This window comes from Trachemys scripta, chromosome 14 (genome assembly GCF_013100865.1).
Source record: "Trachemys scripta elegans isolate TJP31775 chromosome 14, CAS_Tse_1.0, whole genome shotgun sequence".
NCBI lineage: Eukaryota > Metazoa > Chordata > Testudines > Emydidae > Trachemys > Trachemys scripta.
In genome coordinates this window covers 12,680,215-12,699,351 of record NC_048311.1, presented here as the reverse complement: position 1 = coordinate 12,699,351, position 19,137 = coordinate 12,680,215, and the positions used below count along the sequence as shown (strand labels likewise).

Here is a 19,137-nt window from a genome sequence, read left to right as displayed (position 1 = left end):
CGTCTGGAGAACATGGAGGGGGAGGAGGTGCAAGGATGGGAGGAATGAGTGGAGGGGAAATAAGACAAGGGAGTAAATCATTATTCATGTCAGGGTTGGCCCTGGCCACGGTTCTGGGCTTTGCTTGGCTTTCTCAGGGTGCTTGCTGCGCAGGCTGTGTCAGCAGGGAAAGTCCTAAGGCGTCCTAGCCCTGCCCCCACCATGGGAAGGGATTTCTTTAATCATCCATCGGTTCCCACGTGCACGGAACTGGATGTGGCTGGGAATGCCTGGGAGCAGAGCGGAGTCGTGCAGGGTGGTTCAGGGACTTGCTAATGGGACACAAGAACCTAAGTCGCCCATTCAAACCCATCAGTCAGTCCCATCCCATGGGATACTCAGTGGCCTCTATGTGCTACATTGGATAGGCGGGTTCCTGCTGGGCAGGCGTCTGCGTCACGGAAACCACCACCTCCGGCAATAATGCATACCACTGCTGGCATCCTCAGGGAGAGGCCATTTAACGCAGCGCCCTTGGGAGTCACTGGCCTGGCCGGGGCTGAGGCATGGTACTGGGGCAGTGGAGGGAGGTTAGCTGTGCTGCTGCTTGTGTTTGTACCAAGGGCCGGAAACCTGGCAACTTTCACCAGCATTAAATCCCCAAATACTGCTGTTTGTTGCCAGCATGGACTGGAGCCAGGCTGCTATTTTACTGTTAGGCTTTTCGCTCCTCTCTCGGCACCCATCCCAAAAGTGTTGATTGCACAGCGTGTTAGGGAACGCCCAAAGGCAAGTCCCGGTCCACCAGGCTGATCCCAACTCTGCTAAGAGCTGATGGGGCCTGTATCCCACAGCGTTAGGGCCCCTCTTTCATCGCCACGTAACTAAAGAGACTGGCCTAGGACAAGTACAGTTTACAAGAGTTTATTCAACTGGTTTCTGACTTTAGTTCTACCAAGTGGGTGCTGAACAGTTACAAGCTCCGTCTGGTTCAGTTACAGCCATCTAACAAAACAAAACAAAAAGACAACTTGGAAAAAAAAAATAAGAAAATCCACAACTTTTTCACGTCATTAAATATATTCATATATAATAACCATAATATATTAGTATGCATTGTAAAGAAACATTGCCCAAAACAGTATGTAATGGTCATAACTAAACAACATTTACAATTCAAGATATTAACAGAGATAAACAAAAAACACAGGTTTTTCTGCCAGGTCTGTGTAACAGGAGAAAAGGCGGGTGGGTGTGTGCAGGGGCAGGGAAGGGACACAGAATGAAACAAACAAACCAACTTTTGTTTAATGCTACTGTCGAGTGATGATTGTTTTGGCATTTCAGCTGCTTTCCAGAATCGCTTGGTTGGCACTGCAGCCCTTTTACCTTGTTACAAATTCCACATTACACTTCCTCAGAGGACCTCGGGAGATATTTTACTTATTTTTGTGTTATTCAAGTTAGCATAATGTTCCACTGCTGTGTGTGACCCTTAATGATAACTGCTGGTACAGAACTCTCTGAAAGCCCTTTGCCCTCTCCCCGGGCCCCCGGGTTTTTCTCTTGTCCCGGATGACGATTTTCATTCTTTCCCCTGTAAGACTCCGATGAGGGTTTTTTTCATTTCAGTGGAACGTTCTGACAAGGCGCTCGGTTTCCGGGGGGAGCAGTACAGCGTGACATTTAATTCACATCAGCCACTGGGCTAGCAGGTCTGAACTAATCAGCCACCGATCCGCTTGATTTTAGGTGGTGGGTATAAATTCTTTGCTGGCTGTGATATGGGGTTGCCTTATTGGCTACCTCCAAATGAAGAGCTGTAGGATTCTTCTGAGGAGCAGCCACCCCTATGGAAGTTGTTACTCAAGGAGAATAATCCAGGCACTACTAAAGTCCAGGGGGTTTGTCCTTAAAGAGAAGCCAGCAACCTGTAGGAAATACTTACTTCATAAGACACCTCCTGAAAGGTGGACTGTTTTGCTTCGCTTTACCTAGTAGTAATGGAGATTGTGTATGTTATACATGCTCAGTATATTCTGTATGAACGTATTTCGCACAGCTAAAGAGGGATACTTGTTAGGTGTGAGCGGAGCCAAACAAGGCCCTCAGACTTGTTGGTAAGCGCAAAAGTAAAAAAACAAAAACCAAAAAGACAGTATTTCTTACTAGGCTTGCACGGCAGGGGAGGGGGGTTGTTTAAAAAATCTACAATATTACACTTCTGGTTAACAAAATTTGAGCGCTAGTTTGTTTTACATCTCATACTAACTATACAAACAAACTTCTTGGCTTTCTTTTTATTTGTTTTCTTTTTACTGTCTGGAGTACCCATGTCCCTTTGCAGCGTTTCAGCCTATAAATATCCTTTGTTGGAGGCATGAACATTTTCTGCATGTTCTTCCAAAAATGTTAAAAGCAATAGCCCAAGGGTTGGGGGATTAATTTTTTTGTTTTGAATGCTATCCTAGGTGCCGGGCTCCAGGTTAATAATGCTAGCTCCACAAACCCAAACGTGGACGTGTCTGTCATTATACAGCTAGCCATCGTGGGGAATGCAGCAAGTCCGCTTGGAAGGCAAAGCTGCTGCCCCGAGGGACCTTGCAGCAGTTCAATGTGCATTTGGGAAACGCAAGAGCAGGAGGAATGTGCTGCATGCCAGCCAAACCTCAGGGACTGGGACGGGTACCTGTGTTTTGATGTCATACTAAACGCAAACTTGGGAACTGGGGTTGTAAAAGGCACCAAAGGGGACCCACCTACCACTGAAACTCCCTTCTCACTCCAGCCACAGGTTACCTTGGAAATCTCAGTTAAGAAAACCTCATTAGCTGGTTGAATGAGCTTTGGGATTATCAACAGAGCATCCTCAAAGCGTTACACATCAGCCTGCCTAGAGCTTGCCTAGAATAGCAGGGGTTTGGGGTTTTTTGCAAACGTTCCTTTATAGGCTTACCGCATGTAGTGGCTGGCAGCTGCAGGATGATGGGACTCAACTGGGTGTGCTGTACCTAGGAATATCCCGCACCACAAGGGCATACAGAACAGCTGGGTGCCATGAAGCACAGACAGATCTCCAAGCCAATGCAGGCTCTCAAGGACTGTACTTTGGCCCAGTCCAATTTAATCAGTTTGGCCAAAATTTTATGCTCTCAAGTACATATTTAGGCACCAAAAGCATGCAAGTGACTTAGGAGCACTAGTCCCATTGACTTCAAAATCGTTTGCCTTTAACACCCAGATGCCCTTCTTCTTTCTGGCCGGTGGTCAGTAAAAGGGGATGTGGGACAAATACTTGGTTTTGCCGAACACTCACTGCCGCGGAGCGTTCTGTGTATTTTCTCTCCTAACGACTAAATTTGCTTTAGTTAAGCCTTGTAATTCACACCACGGGTCAGACAAGCTCAGAGGAGCGGGTTTCCCCATCCCAGCCATGAATTTCAACTCCCCAAGCCCGCTCTGCGTTTCACTGGGCACCTCTCCATTTTATACCTATTTACATCGCTGCCTTGCTTTAGGGTAGTTTATGTCATTATATAAATATTGTCAATTGCTATAAAACAAGGCAAAACTGCTGGAAAATGTCATAAAATGGATGTTTCCAAGTTTCCTAACAGGAAAAGTATCAGGGAGGTTTTGATTTTTGTACCATGGGCATCGTAGAGATTGAGTCTGAATTGTGCACCCAAGTTGCGCCCGTTTTTTGTTGTTGTTTTACAAGCAGTTGCTTGTACAAGTTGTGTGTGAGTGCAAACCTCCTTCGCCCCTTATGAGCCTAATGTGGAAGCTAAGAAAAATCTGCACCATGGCTTTAACAAAGCAGAAGTGCCACAGGCTCCGTGGAGGAGTTAACGCGAGTCTGAGCTGATCTGCCCCAACCGCTCCACCATAGCAGTGTTATAATGGTGAGGTGCTAAATATCAGCAGTGCATACGGAAGCCAAGAGAGAGCTGAATATAGCCTCTGCCCAGAAGAATTGACCTCTATGGATTACAGAGCTTCTCTCATTTATACTGGCAGATTATTGTTCTGTTTTGGGAAAGATTTGTTTCTACGGTGGCTAAATGGGTAGAGCCTTTTGCATCTAGTCCCTTTGGCTGGTGTTTCTCCCGGTGCAGGGCTATGCATCATTTACATCAACTGGGGCTGACGTAGTACACAGGCCTTTATGCACAGGTGTGAATCTGTGTTTGAAGCGTTGCATTATTACTTGCTGCTGTAGCACAAATCCCCAAAAGCCACACCTTCAACCTGATGCTGAACAAAAATCTCCACCTCTCATTGTCACTTGCATGAGAAATGAGAAGACAGGTGGCCAGCTGTCTCAGGGACTCGTGAGGACTCTCGGGGGCAGGAAGTAATGTGACTGTGTGGGCTTCCCAGCAGTTTGCCCAATGGGGCCTTCATCTTCTGAGTAACATTTAAAGGCCGGGATGGGGGCGGGAGGGTTGGGGAAGGCAGTGGGTTGTGAAGGGCTAGTTGGGTACGGAAGTGAAGCTACTGCCAGCAAAGAGTTTGGAAAGAAGCCTCCAAGCAAAGCCTGGGCACCAACCTCCCTTAGGTGCTTCTGCAAATCTTATCCTCCTGTCTCCTCCACTCTCTGGATATAACACAGCGATGATTGGCCATTGGCAAATGGGACCTGAATTATTAAACACTAGACTGAGGATTGTCAGCTGGGAGGTGGATCCATGTGTACCGCGACGTGGTTCAGTGCATATCTTGTGCTAACCAGCTGGCATCTAAACAGCATGCAGCTCTCCTTTGAAAATCTGGATTTGAATCCGACAGGAATAGCTGGGCCATGCTTTCAAAGTTCGGTGCAGGTGTAACACACCGACTATTGTCTCTCTCTTCTTCTAGTGGCTGCTCCACACACAGTGTAAGAGGCATACTGTTGTGTGGGTGCAAGCAGGTACTAATAAACAAGCACCATCACACATGCCCAACTTTGAAAATCTAGCCCTGTCTCTTAGATACTGTACAGCAGGCAATTGGTTATTAGAACTATATTTTACTGAAGACCATTCAAGTAACCAGTGTTAATTGATCCTCAAATATGTCCTCAGTGATCAATTTCTAATTAGTTCCCCTACTATAATTGTCTCGTTCAACCTAAGATGAGAAAATGTGATTCCAGGGTAGGGAAGTTAATTTCCAGCATTGCCGTTGGTTAGTTTCTTGGCTTTGGAACTAGCAGGCGTTAGCAGTTTTAAGGCAGTTTGGCGTCTGATCTCTTCGACACAAAGGGGCGAAATAAGTGAGGGGACCACGGGAACTGGTAACTGAACAAGCCTGGGTGCTGTGGCGATCGAGGCAGCGCAGGCCCCAATCCAGCCTCATGGCGCAAAGGTTTTTGTGTGTGTGTGTGTAATTTTTTTTTCTGTACTATGAGGTGCAAACTTGGCAGTCCCACAGAAGTGATTCCCCTACATCCCACCCGCCCGCCCCCCCGACACACACAAACTGCAAAGTGAGTTCCTTCACAAAATCCCTAATCCCAATCCCTATCTGCTCCAGGTTCTACACAAAGCAGCATGCACAGTCTCTCTTTCTCTCGCGCTCCGCTGCCACCTCTTCCTTTAGGCTTTCTTACACTTCCCCTTCTTCTCCCGTTGCTGGAACTTCCTGAGCCTCCGAGCCCATGTGTCCCTCCACTGTATCACCAAGCTGCTCTTGTCCGCTACGATCCCGTTCTGGTCTGGCGAGTCTTCGTCATTGCCCAGCAGCAAGTACTTCTTCATGGGCTTGATTTTCGGGCACTTGCATGCTATGTCCTTGGAACGGATCCACAGGATCTGGTCTCCACGCCGTATCCGGTTGGTCCCTTGTTTGTACACAGAGATGATGTTGACGGTGAACTTCCACCAGTCGCCAGCTTTGTCGGCCTTCAGGATGTGGATCTGCACAGCTGGAAAAAGACAAGAAAAGGAAGCAAGTTGAGGCTTGTTTTTAACTCCAGCTAATAAAGCACCTGGGACAAAGACCCTTCACCTCTGGTGACCAGCCTCTGGAAGGAGCAGCCAAAGGTCAAATAGCTTTGTGGTGACCACATGTGAAATGAGCTATTGAATGAAGCTAAATCCCCCTGAACCAAAGTCCATGTTGCAAAAGCCACCACAAGAGTCACTGCTAATTAACTGCTGTGCAAGCCATCTCTAAGCAATGATGCCAACTATTGCCTGGGCCATAAAGAATGTACTCCGGTCATACGCCCTAGGCATGGTCCTAGCATGTCAGGGATGAGGCTTGTTAGTGAGATGCTTGGAGAGAAGTTTTGCCCTGCTGCTCATGAGGTACGTATTCTGAGGCTAAATACAGGGCATCAGGCACCAGGGCCATCAGTTCAGGAGACTTTCTGAGCACAAACATCTGAGACACTAGAATTAACCCCTCCCCCAAAGTACTTCTTGTGGAGCAGTGGGGGTTGCTGCACACACAGCATGTTTGAGGCTGAACTGTAAAAGCAAGGAAGGGAAAAATGCATCCCCTCTTCTCTGCTCAGGCACCCACCTTACCATCACCGCAGCTACTGTACACCACAGAGCATGCATTAGTGCCTTAACACTACCCCCTGGGTCCTTCTGCCCCAGACTGTTCTCCTGCATAATCCATTACTGGTAGGTGTGAATGGGGCAGTGGTACAAAGGGTGATGGGACCTGGCAGAAAGGTCTGAGCTTTGGGGGTCAGTGGAGGTTTCAGCCAGATGGGATAGACTCACTTCTATCTGAGAGTGGCAATTAAAGGGGCCTGGTTCAAGGTGGTCATTTGACTCATGGCAGGGAGAGGGGCCGCAGGGAGACCCCCACCAGCAGGTCAAGGAGGAGGCAGACATCAGCAACCCAGGTGCAGAACCTCCAGCATCCTAGCAGGGTTGTCCCACAGAGTCAGGGAGTGCTTGGCCTGGGTATCAGGAAATGGTTCCTGGGATGGGGTGTCGGCCTTGAAAGAGTCTCCCAAGAGCAGGGATGGAAGCCCCAGTGCCTGTGACTAGAAATGGGGCTGCAGGGAATGCTCCTGCCCTGTAGAGTCATGGACTGGCTGATCTGACAGGCCTTCATCACTCCTCTCTAAGTGGAAGGAAGAAAGCTAGAAATGCGGCGGCTTCTGAATGCTGCCCCATGGGAGCCCTGGTTCCAACTAATGCCCAAGTGCTGGGCACTGTGTATAACACTCAGATACACCACAGGTACACCCAGGGCACAGGACTTCCATTCAGCCCCTCAAGTGCCTTCAGTTTGCTGTCATAGCTATGGAGGTACCTTAATAGGTGTGGCCCATGGAGACTAACAATGGAACAAGCCAGAGCCCTCTCTGCCTGATGGCTCTGTGACCACTTCGCTGCTTGGTTTCCATGGGTGCTGATCTCTCCCAATAAGCCATTTGTTTGTTTACTAAGGGGAGCACAAGTAGGAGCAAGTGTAACAGTCTAGGACCATGGAGAGTTGGCTCCTTAGCTGATGTAAATCCACACAGTTCAAACGGCTTCAGTGGAACTACGCTTGATTTACGCTAGCTCAGCACCTGGCCGTTATTATTTCTGGTAGAATTATTTGCAGGCCCCTGTTGGCATTTGGTGAAGCCCTGGCCTCCAAGGTAGAAGCCTGTATGGGCCTGGGATGTGCTCTCCTTTGGACCATCCTGCCCTCAGATAGCTCAGGGTGGAGTTCTGTGCTGTGATTCCCTCCATACGTGCCCTTCTCCATTATTCAAAGCACTGCTGTTCCACCCGGGGGGTGGGGTGAGGGGCACGGACAAGGGCCAGGGGTGCTGAAGATGCACACGGACGAAGTTCAGAGTTATTTGTGGTTCTTGTGGCGAGAGAGACCCATCCACCTTTTCTCTCCGATGTTTCTGGGCATCCTGAACTTTGCACTCCGGGCTCCATGTTCCAAACTCGGCTATGATGGTAACCGTTGCCATGTTTGCCTCACCGAGGGATTTGACGCTCATTATGAACTTTGAAACAATAAATAAAATAAAAAGTAAATTGGGTTGATGTTTGACTGAAGTCATGAAGGTAACCATGGTGACAAAATGCACCCCTTCCGCTTAAAGCAACAGGGAGAGAAAGGGGAGGGGGGGAATAAACCATCCAGAACCCTTATTTTCCTTGGACAAAGCTGGCCAGGATTGTGCAATGAATTTTATTGCAAGATATTCTCCACATTTACTCTGCAAAACTGCTGCTTGTTAACCTGCTCCTAAGGCCCATTGCTTTCTTCCCGGGTGCTGCAGGACTGGGAACACGCAGCAGAGAACAAACACAATTCTCTCACACACCTGCAGCACAGCTAGGTCTAGAATCCTCTACTATTTGAGCAGCTAGAGCGCCTCGAGGTGGCACTAATGCGCTTATCCTCCTTCCACACCTGCCACTAGGCGGCAAGGTGATCTCTCACACCCAAAACCAATACTTGGCAGTGCGAGTTAGGCATGTACGTAAAGGAATGGCCATAAAATGGGAGTGGCAAAGGTACCTAGGTGCCTAACTCCCATTGAAATCCATGGGAGTTAGGTGCCTAAATATCTCCCCTAGATTGTGACATTGTCACTGTTTTTAAGATGCTGTCCCCTGTACAGGCCACTCCTGGGGCATGGGGAGTTCATCATGCGCTATGTGAATCTACATCAAATCTGCTATTGTGTCTGATACCAGAGCTGCTCTGAAGTGGTATGTGGGCCTATTGTGCACAAATCACCAGCATGTATGGAACATACAGCAGGCTGGATGCTCACAGGACAAGCTCAGATGTCAGAATGCGCCTCAACACCATTACTTTGCAGCCAGGGCTGCTGGGTTGGGCGTGAGAATGGCCCTTGAAAATGGAAGGCCTGTTACATGGCCGTGAGTGAGTGAGAAGTGGGATTTCTATGGGTGGAGAATTTGGGCTTGGCGGTTATCTTGACTGTCATTCATCACTTGTTTAGGTTTTTGAGGAATATTTTGCCTTTGCCTTGCAGATGAGTGAGATTAGCTCAGGAGAACGTAAACGTTTGATAGCAGCCTGCAACTCTGCATTATCTGTACTAGTTGCTCAGTGTCCTAAGACGTCAATGTCTTTTCAGACCTAAACCTGAACTGCATCACAAGTCATGTGAGAATGGGACCTCCATGTGTGTACATCTAGCCATGTCGCCCAACCAAGAGGCACACGGACACCATGGATAGTCTCTGGTTAGAAGAGGCTCTGCACTGGAATAGCAAAGGAGTGCAGCTGGTCAGGAATGTAAAGATGCTGACGGAGCTGGAGGAGACCTAGTCATGGCATGATGGAGGGGGTGGAGGGTGCTGCCACTCAGGACAGAGATGTGGCCACAGCGCTGTGGAGGGATGCAAGGGAGTGATGTGACCATACCTTTTGGGGGATTAGCTGCAACAGAAGCTGGGCTGGCCCAAGGAAATCAGAGTGGGCCAGCAGAGGGCAGCTTGGGTAACAGCTGGGACAACTGCCCAATATCCTTGCACAACTGGCCTGTTTTCCGGGACAGAGTCACAGCCCAGGCTGAGGCAGGTTCTGGTAACAGCACTTGCAAGCAGCACTTTCTTCCCAAGACTTTGATTTCCCCATTGGGAGGCTATTACAGGATGCGTTTAGCAGCTGAGTTAACTGTCCAGCATCTCCTGTGAACTCAGCCTATTCCCTTTCTGAAGGAAACAGGATCTAGGATATCTCCCACAGAGATCTCTCTTCGCAGGAGAGAGGACACACCTGGGGTTATATTGACCAGCTGCGCAGAGACCAGGTGGCTGGAAGACAGTTTAGACTAGGACGGCCTCCCCATTATTAACGCAGGACTTCAGCCAGTATTAACAGTACAACATCCTCATCCTCCCTCCCTCCCTCCCAGCCAGTTTGTTCCAGCTGTTTGGACAACGTGCTTTTGGAAATAGCTGCGTGTTCAGAGCTGGATCCCAGCCTTCGCGACTGCTCAGATTCGGCGGTATGCAGGGGAAGTGGTTTGACCCATTCTTGCATGTGCCCATCTTGCACTGAGCCCAGGCAGCTGGGCAGCACGATCTAATAAGTGTCTCCCCTTTCAAGCCGCATCCTGGCACCACTGAGCAAACAAGACATTGTCCTTCTGTTCACGTCACTTTCTGCATGGGAGAGAAGTACCGAACCTGGAATGGAGGAGAACAAGCCCTAAATCCCAGGCTGACCCCAGGGTTTCAGCTTCCCTTCTCGGTGGCCCTGGCCTGTTGCATTCGATCTGAGGCAGCGTCTCAGGTGCCATTCAACTGAATTAGAAACTGAATAAGTGGATCTGGCCCTTCCAGAGCAGAACACTAACCCCACTGCCCAAAACATGAATAGATGTTACCAGCTGACTCCACACAAGTCTCCTCATACCGCACCCTCCCAGTCTAACCCTCCATCTTCACAACCCCGCTACTGGTGACAATGGCTGCCCAAGGTGTGCACAGCATGGGATGGGATGTAAGCCTCCACCAAGCTGCAGAAGTTTAAGCTCCCTCCGCTTATAACCTGGGGACTACAGGAAGGGATAGTGCATCTGAGCTCAGCCTGGCTGTGGCAACTCCAAGAGGAACTGGTCCAGGGGAGTTGTAACTACCTTCCTTTTTATGGGACAGGAAAGGAAAAGATCTCTTACTATGTGGGGGAGGGATCTGTAAAGGGAGTTGAGGAGCAGCTATTGTGCTGTCTCGCAGAACAAACTGCTCCTCTGCTATGATGCTCACTCATGTGCTTGCCAAGAGTGCAGCATTCTGCACCCAACGTACATCAGTCCGGGCTTAAATCAACGAGGTCTGAACATCGGATGGAAGTCATGCTGGGAAAAGGAGCTGGGTGTCTGCCGATTGCCCAGGGACCTGGATTTCCAAGAGCATCAAAAGGTGGTCCCGACGTCCATGAGCAATCTGGGATTGCTGTGTTATTAGCACTTCACTGGCCGGGCTCTGGTTTTGTCCATCTTGTCTGCAGAGGCCGTCTGAGACCGCAGCACTGATTGGCTGCTGGTGCCAACACCACCAGCCAGCTGGAAATCCTGAAGGCAGAAGGAAAATCAGATGGGAGTCATCTCAGAGAAGTGGACTGGAGCTGAAGCCCAAAGTCCCTGGTTTTATTGCACAACACTCTCTCCTGCCAAGGGGAAGCATATGCTGTTGGTCAGTTACCATCTATTAAATTTGTATTAAAAATCAACCAAGCAGGCTGCTTAGCCCTGGGCAGGGATGGGGCAGAGACTCCTTCATGGGGATGGTGCTGAGGAGCAGTGCTGGCACCTGGATCTCAACTTCCCCAAAGTTGAGGGAAAGATTCTGGCTTGGTCCACTGTAAAGAGATTGGCTTGAGCCAATGTTTGGCCTTAGATCTGAATCTACACAAAGTCCAAGGGGGCTTGGATCTGGGGTTTGGTGCAGGCTCATCTCTCCTAGCACTGTTCAGTAATGACCCCTATTGCTAATTACAGCCCACCACTAATGGTCTTGTAAGGACGTGCTATTGAGATCTGCACAAGGAGAGCAATGAGGTAGCGATATAGGGCTCAAGGGCTGCAAACTCCAAAGCCATGAAGTTCAGGTGTTCATAAGTAAGAAGAATTTTGGATGCTTATCTGTTCCTTTGGAAATGTTGGGATGAGGAGGTGGTTCTTGGTTTAGCTGAGCCAGTTCATCAATCTCTGGCTGGGGTGTAGAGAGGCAGAAATGTAGAGATGGGCCAAACCAAATCCCCAGATCCAAACACTCAGACCTGGATCTGGCAGATGATGGGTAGTTTGTCTCATAGCAACAAAGCCCAGTGCATGTTTCTGATCAATGTTTTGATTGGCCAAACAGGGTTGTTCCACTCCTGCCCATCTCCCACTTCCTGAGCATACAGGTACAATGCAGTGCAGGTGTGTGCCTGTGTAAAGATGAGATGGTTCTTTTTGGCCTACATTATGTGCAGAATCCGTGATCCAAAGGTTCAGTTCCTAGTCTAAGAGAGTTCAGTGCAGAAATGGTGCTATCCTTTCAGCACCACAACTGACATTTCATAGCCCAAGCGGAGACACGGACAGGTGCCATCCGGGCACTCTCCGCAAGAAAATGGGAATGTCAGCTGACTGTTCCTGGGAAATCTCTCGCTTGGTTTTGGATACTGTCATTTATGGGACACAGGGAGGGGAAAGTGGAATGACGGTGACATCTGTTAAGACATTCAGCAGTGTGCTGCACTGCTATCTCCCGTCCCTATGGCATCTTTCACACTGAAGGACCCAAAAGCACAGTGCAAACTACTACTTGTATATTGCGGTATCCTTTCACCCATATGCAGTCACCTCCGGGGCGGAGCGCAGAGGCTGTTTAACAGTGCCTAATAGCACTACTCCAACATTACACAACGATGACGTTACATCATGATCTGAAGATAGCTGGAACAGGCCTCTTCCTGGTCTTCTTTCGGAGAATCCTAAAACTAGGCCCTGTGATTGACAAGGGTTTTCTTCCAGCTCCCTTGAGTTTACACCTGTGTTCTGATACCTGCAGGATACTAGACTGCGCCTGCCATGATTCAGAAGGTCCAGGATCGATCATAGTTCTTCCATGCTGAAGAGGTGGTTGATCAGAGCTAGGGTTTTGATCTGGCTCAGGTGCTGAGTGGGATGCAGTGCAGGTTATGAAACATCTTCAGCTACACCGGATCATTGCATTATGCACTAGCTCCAGCCCCTTTGTGAGACAGTGTCTGGACCTAGCCAGTAGGGTGCTGGGTACTGGTGTTGGTTCTGATACACCCTCCAATGGTTCTGGGCTGGACTGGAACCTCCTTATGGAGGCGGCAGTCTGCTCTCCAGAACTTGATGCACTGGGTTGTTTGATGTTTGTCACTCCAACCGCCTCCTTCTGTTACCACCAGCCCCTTTTATCGTTTGCATGCCCACTTCTGTGGATGCTGCCTCTGTCCCAGCCCACGTCCATTTCTTTTTGACAGGTGGCCCAAACAGAACACTGTAGTCGCTCACCCTGTCTTGTGCCCAGGGATCCACTCCACTGCCATCTTCGCCCAGATGCTCCGCTACAAGCCATCCACTCAGGCAGCTGATTTAATATGTCTCAAGTTGAGCACTGAAATTGTAGGTCCCCCAACTGTCTAAAATGACTTCTGAAAACCCTAGGTCATTGTCCCTACTCAGAGCTCACCCAGAGCAATGGAGCCAGAGGTACATTATAAAGCCATATCCAACTCCTTTGGTTACCAACTGCCCGATAAGAGTTTTCGGCAGCTATTGTTCACCCAAATAATTCACTGCACATGCTACTTGCTTTGTTATACTTATTTAAAGCACCAGTTCATGATATAGATACAGACATTTCCAGGTGGAGAAACCCATCCATTCACCTAGTCCCTGTGCCACTTTCACCAGAAGTGAGTGCATTTCAAACAGGAGACAAACACCGGCTCTGGGCCCTGAGGTCTGCACAGAAAGTTAGTCTCCGTTGCTGCCATGAACTACCGTAGGGTTGCCAGATTGGTGATGCGTGGTGCAGTCGGAATTTCCATTCATAAAAATGTCAGTGTTGTGGATTCAGTTTCAACCCACAAGGAGGGAAGGAAAACTGCTTTCATTACTCGAGTAATGGAGCATTTTGAGTGGCTGTGTGTTGATGAAACAGAGACGAAATTTGGAGGCACCTTCCTTTGGCTTGTTAACATGTTTGTTTCCTTTGAAGAGCTGTCAGTCAAATGAAGCTCATGGCAGCTGTAAGCAGAAAATGGGGGAGGAATGGGCAACCTTGCTGTATGTTGCAAAAAGTTGACACAACATGTCTCTTATTTTTGTCTTTCCTCCGATGAGGGAACGGTTGACTTCCAGGAAAGTGCCTTGCGGGGAAATGATTATGCAGACTTCATGTATTTATTTGCTAATTGTGAGCTGAGAGGAATCAATAAAACCAGAGGGAGGGAGAAAAAAATCCACTGGACGTTACAGCACTGGACAGGAGACAAAATAAAGAGAAATCACTTTATGGGAGATCCAAGCTGGCTCGGCCCAGAGGATGTAGTCATGCTACTTTTTCCGTTTTCCAACCTGCCTTTGTAGTTCAACAACAAAACACTTTTGATTGGATTTTATTTTTTGCCTTCCAGCCTCTTGATTTACAATGCAGCCTCTCTATCCGACTGTCTGTCTGTAAGATTTACCCTGAGCCAGGTCAATGCTGGAGGGATGCAACCTTCATTATGTAGGTTGAAAAAAGACCTAATCAGCCACCGAAACAAAAATCTCTGACCTGTTTAGATGACAAATGAACATTCAACCTACTGAATTAACACTTGTAGGAGCAACACATCTGCATCAAAAACCACATACGCAACATGATTTAATGCTAAAAAGTCGGGGGGGGGAGAAAGCTGGTAAGTCCACAAATACCTTAAAAAATTGCAAAATACATATTGTTTTTAAAACGTGCGTCATGAGTGCCAGATGCTTTCATGAAATCCGAGCTCTGACCACATATTTCCCAGACTAGTGTGAAGGTAAGAAAATGTGAAGATGAGCCAGTTTTTTATTTTTTTGGAAACAAGTCTTTCCAAAAAAACTTAAACCTTTGGCTGGCCCTGATCCGCAGTGACAGAATGGAGAAAATGAATGCGAAGGAACTGAACAGAGGTGGTTACAGGAAACATGGTTTGTCTAAAAATACAGGCTGTATATTTTGATGTCAAAGTTCTCTCTCTTTTTTTTTTTTAATTAATGAAGTGGAAGGACTGAAGGCTTAGGTGAAAGCTTGGCTGGCATAGCCACTGCTGTTTTCATTGACAGAAAGTTTTATACTCCAACCTTGCATCTAGAACATGTGGTTTCCCTGGAGCTGAAGGAAAAGAAGTGGCCTTTCAAATATTGTTTCCTCTAACTGGTAGGTGTCTGTGGCCAAACATCTGTCACCCACTGTGACGGGTTGGATCACAGGAAACCCCCTTGGGAGCTGCCATCTGATGTGCAAAGACTACCTCTGCTCCTGTTTTCCCTGCCAGCTCAGGACTCCAGCACCCTGTCTTGCTGAGCCAGACTCTCCCATCTGCTCCAACACGGACCCAGGGTCTGAATCACTTGCCCCAAAGCTGCAAGTTTACCTGAAAACAGCTCACAGAAATGTGCTTGTCTTTAGCACTCAGATGCTCAACTCCCAATGGGGTCTAAACCCAAATAAATCCGTTTTACCCTGCAGAAAGCTTATGCAGGGCAAACTCATAAATTGTTCGCCCTCTATAACACTGATAGAGAGAGATGCACAGCTTTTTGCTCCCCCAGGTATTAATACATACTCTGAGTAAATTACTAAATAAAAAGTGATTTTATTAAATACAGACAGTAGGATTTAAGTGGTTCTAAGTAGTAACAGACAGAACAAAGTAAGTCACCAAGTAAAATAAAATAAAATGCGCAAATCTATGCCTAATCAAACTGAATACAGATAATATCACCCTCAGAGATGCTTCAGTAAGTTTTTTCTCAGACTGGACACCTTCCAGACCTGGGCACAATTCTTTCTCCTGGTACAGCTCTTGTTGCAGCTCAGGTGATAGCTAGGAGATTCTTCATGATGGCTCCTCTCTCCCCTTGTTCTCTTCCACCCCTTTATATATCTTTTGCATAAGGCGGGAACCCTTTGTCCCTCTGGGTTTCCACCCCCCCCTTACTGGAAAAGCAGCAGGTTAAAGATGAGTTCCAGTTCAGGTGACATGATCACGTCACTGCAAGACTTCATTACTCACTTGCCAGCACACACATATACAGGAAGACTCACAGGTAAATACAGCCATCTGCAGACAATGGGAGTCATCAAGATTCCAAACCATCCTTAATTGCCCACACTTTACATAATTACAATAGGCCCTCAGAGTTATGTTTTATATTTCTAGTTTTAGATACAAGAGTGGTACATTTCTACAAATAGGATGATCACACTCATAGATTATGAGCTTTGTAATGATACCTTACAAGAGACCTTTTGCATGAAGCATATCCCAGTTCGTTATATTCACTTATTACCATATTTTTATAAAACCATATAGACTGCACAACGTCACACCCACATCTGGGGTTCCCGAAGGAAGCTCCTTCAGTCAGAAGGGGAGTGAAAACTCACCCCTTTGTCTTTGGTTTTACAGTGGTAGCATGGAGTCACCTTCCCAGTCACCAGGGAGGGCTGAGTTTGGGCAGGACGATCCCCCGATGGCATATTTAGATGGACTTCTGTGCTAGAGTGTGGGGAGAGACTTTCACTGTCTGCCTCTGGAGCAGGTGGTTAGCATGCTAGCTCGGCCCCAGCCACAAAGGTCAGGGGGTCGGTTTTCAAAAGTGCCTACATGACTTAGGAGCATAAGTCTGATTTTCAAAAGTGACAAGAGCCCACTGACTTTCAATGAACCTTTAGCTTTCTATGGGCCAGATGTTCAAAGATATTTAGCAGCCTACAGATGTGGATAGGCATCTACTGGGATTTTCAAAAGCACCTAAGCAGGTGAGGTGCCTAATGTCCATGGATTTCATGAGATCAGGTCCCAACCTGTTTTTGGAGCCTAAGTCACTTTGGTGCTTTTGGAAATGTCACCCCAGATCACCAATGCACATCCCTAGTGTAAATGAACTGCTTTGGTGCAAATTACTCTCTTTAACTGTCTGGAGTAAATCACACTGGGGTAAGCCTTCTTGTACATCAGGGCCGCACATCTGCATTGGTGGTTGCACCAAGGAAATAGCATTGCTTTCGTTACCCCAGTGCATTAAAAACACAGGGCCTAAGACTCAGGGAACAATTCCCTGTTGCCCCGCAACTTGTGTCCTCATTTACCCCCTGCAAAGCGGGGGGGTCAGTGTGGAATGTTAGCAGGCCGGGGTTTAATACCCACTTTCCACTCATTTGCATGGATGTAAATGATGCCATAAGTTGCAGGGTAACACGGCAAGAATAGTCATAAGCAATAATAATAATGTGGCTATTGTTATAAATTGCCATTGACAAGTGGTCACCTAGACAAGGTGCAGGGCAATGGAGAATGAGACACGAATCTTCAGACTCAGATCCTCAAAGGTGCCTAATTCCCACTGAAATCAATCCCATGGGAGTTTTGAGGACCTCGGCTGAAGTCCAGAGAGAGGTGAAGGCCCTGTCTTGGTTAGGAGAAAAGGTGCTTTTCCAAGAAGCATTAGCGAATATGGTGAGAACCACTGAGGGCACCCATTGCCTCTCACCTGCGCAAGGCCATTAGCTGCGTGTGTTGTAACCCGCATCGAACCCAATGAGGCGCTGGTTTCCATAGCTACATGTGCACTGCGTACCATAACAGATGTGGGCTGGAGGGCAACTGAGGCACCAAACCCATATATCAGACTGTTCTCCTCAACTCCACCTCACTGGCAACCACCCAGCCTGTCTCCTGAACAGCCTCCCTAGCCTCATGTGATCCTAAGAGCCCCTCAATGCCAGCTGGCCAGGGCGATACAGGAATATCCTGCTCCTGGGCTATACATTCTGGTTCGCCAAAGAATATCATGTGAGGTCTGAAATGAAATGGTCATTAATACCATTGTGAAATGTACAGACAGATACTATGTCAGGTGTTGTGTGTCTGCTGGTACCACGTCCCTGCAGTCTGTGTCAAGGGCAGCACTGACAGGCGGGTTTCTGCTGGACACAAGATGTTTATTCCTGTCTCTGTCGCTCACATGTATATTAAGCATTGTAGCCAGCACAGTGGAAGCTTCATTTGCATATGAAGTCAGTGTGGGCTGGGATGTGAACAGGGAGCATGCACGCTGGAGAATAAGCTCTGGGAACGGACCATTAACTTTGTGTCTACAAGGAGAAGGCCAGGGTGACACCCTTTCTCTTGCACCTGCGAAGCAAACAGTGCATTGATAGTCATGAAAACAGGATCTGAAAACGCCAGAGGACATTTGGGGTAGGATCTAATGATTTAGTCTGCAGGTTAGCCTGCAAAGGTTAGACTGTAGGAAGCATGTTATAATTTGGTTTTATATGTAACCCTTTTCTTACCATTATCCCTACTCACCCTCTCTGAAATGGTGATCTGTGATAATGAACTGACGGCTGGTTTCACTATAACTATATCTCAGTGCTGTGGTATTAAACGAGCAGCGGTGCCTGTGATGACTCTCACATGCTGGTGTGTGCACTGGTTCCTTGGGGACAGAAGACCTGCTAGTTCTGTGAGTGCTCAGTGGAGAAGAGGCTGGGTGATACAGGGGACTGCCTCAAAGGGGAACAGGGATGGGGGGGTGCACCTACTGTTAGCCTGCAGGACAAAGCCCAGAGGTGCCTGTTTGGGTGGCTAACAGGCTGGTGGTGTCAGGGAGCTGTCACACCTTGTCTCACTGATTTTTCTCATTGGGCTCCATTGGCTAGGCCTGCAGGTCTTGTCTGAAAATAGCCTAACATCAAACTCTGAACCCAACAAGAGGAAAGTCAGCTGTGTGCATCGCTGCGGGGTGGGGAGATAGAGGGGTGCGACTGCAACGTGGCCTCTGGGGCAGCTCCAGTGTTTTCCAGTCACTTGGAACCTCCCAGAGGGCAGAGAAGCCAGTGATAAATGTCATTGCCAGGCACTGTGACCTCTCTGCAATGCTGATCCCGCTGCGGTGGCCCATGAGCCCAGCACTCTGGTGTCAGCAGACAGGCCATGCTCCTGTTCCACAGGGCGATTAATGGTGGCAGGGAAGGTGTTTACTCCACTGGCTCCTGAATCGTTCCCCCTGACACAGCTGGAAAACCAAGGCCTAGGGCACGGCCTTGTCATGCTTCCGATCTCAGTGCAAGCCACTGCTGGGCATCCTTGTGGAGTATGAGCTCATCAGAGCCTTTTGGGGTTAATTAACAACTTAACTGTCTCCCTCTTTCCCCCTGCCTGGCCCCACTGGGAACTGGCTTGGTGAAGCACACGGCCAGGGCAGCGCAGCAATGCTCAGAAGAGAGACATGCACACTCGCAGCCCGTTCCTCCTCCCATCGTTGCTCGGAGGCCCAGCCAACCAGCAGGGAGATTAAATCAGCATTTAGCCAAAGGAAGCTTTGACAAGCCAGCTGGTTAACAGGGCTGGTAACCTCTCCCAGCGGGGAAGAGGGGAACTTCCCGCTGCAAGGCATCACCCCCATTGCATTCACAGTGGTGCTCACACGGC

General features: G+C 48.3%; 1 protein-coding gene across 4 annotated transcripts in view; it reads right to left on the bottom strand.

The window, feature by feature from the left end:
• NTN1 (netrin 1) overlaps positions 1-19,137 on the bottom strand; it is a 267,394-nt gene that overhangs the window by 33,247 nt on the left and 215,010 nt on the right. For 3 of the 4 annotated variants that reach the window (XM_034789679.1, XM_034789680.1, XM_034789678.1), the window contains one exon: positions 3,158-5,890. The exons of the other annotated variant lie outside the window; for it this stretch is intronic. In XM_034789679.1, coding sequence (XP_034645570.1) covers positions 5,562-5,890 — 329 coding nt within the window. In that variant the 3' untranslated portion in view covers positions 3,158-5,561. Of the gene's footprint in view, positions 1-3,157; positions 5,891-19,137 lie in introns of those variants that run through there. 4 annotated transcript variants of the gene reach the window in all.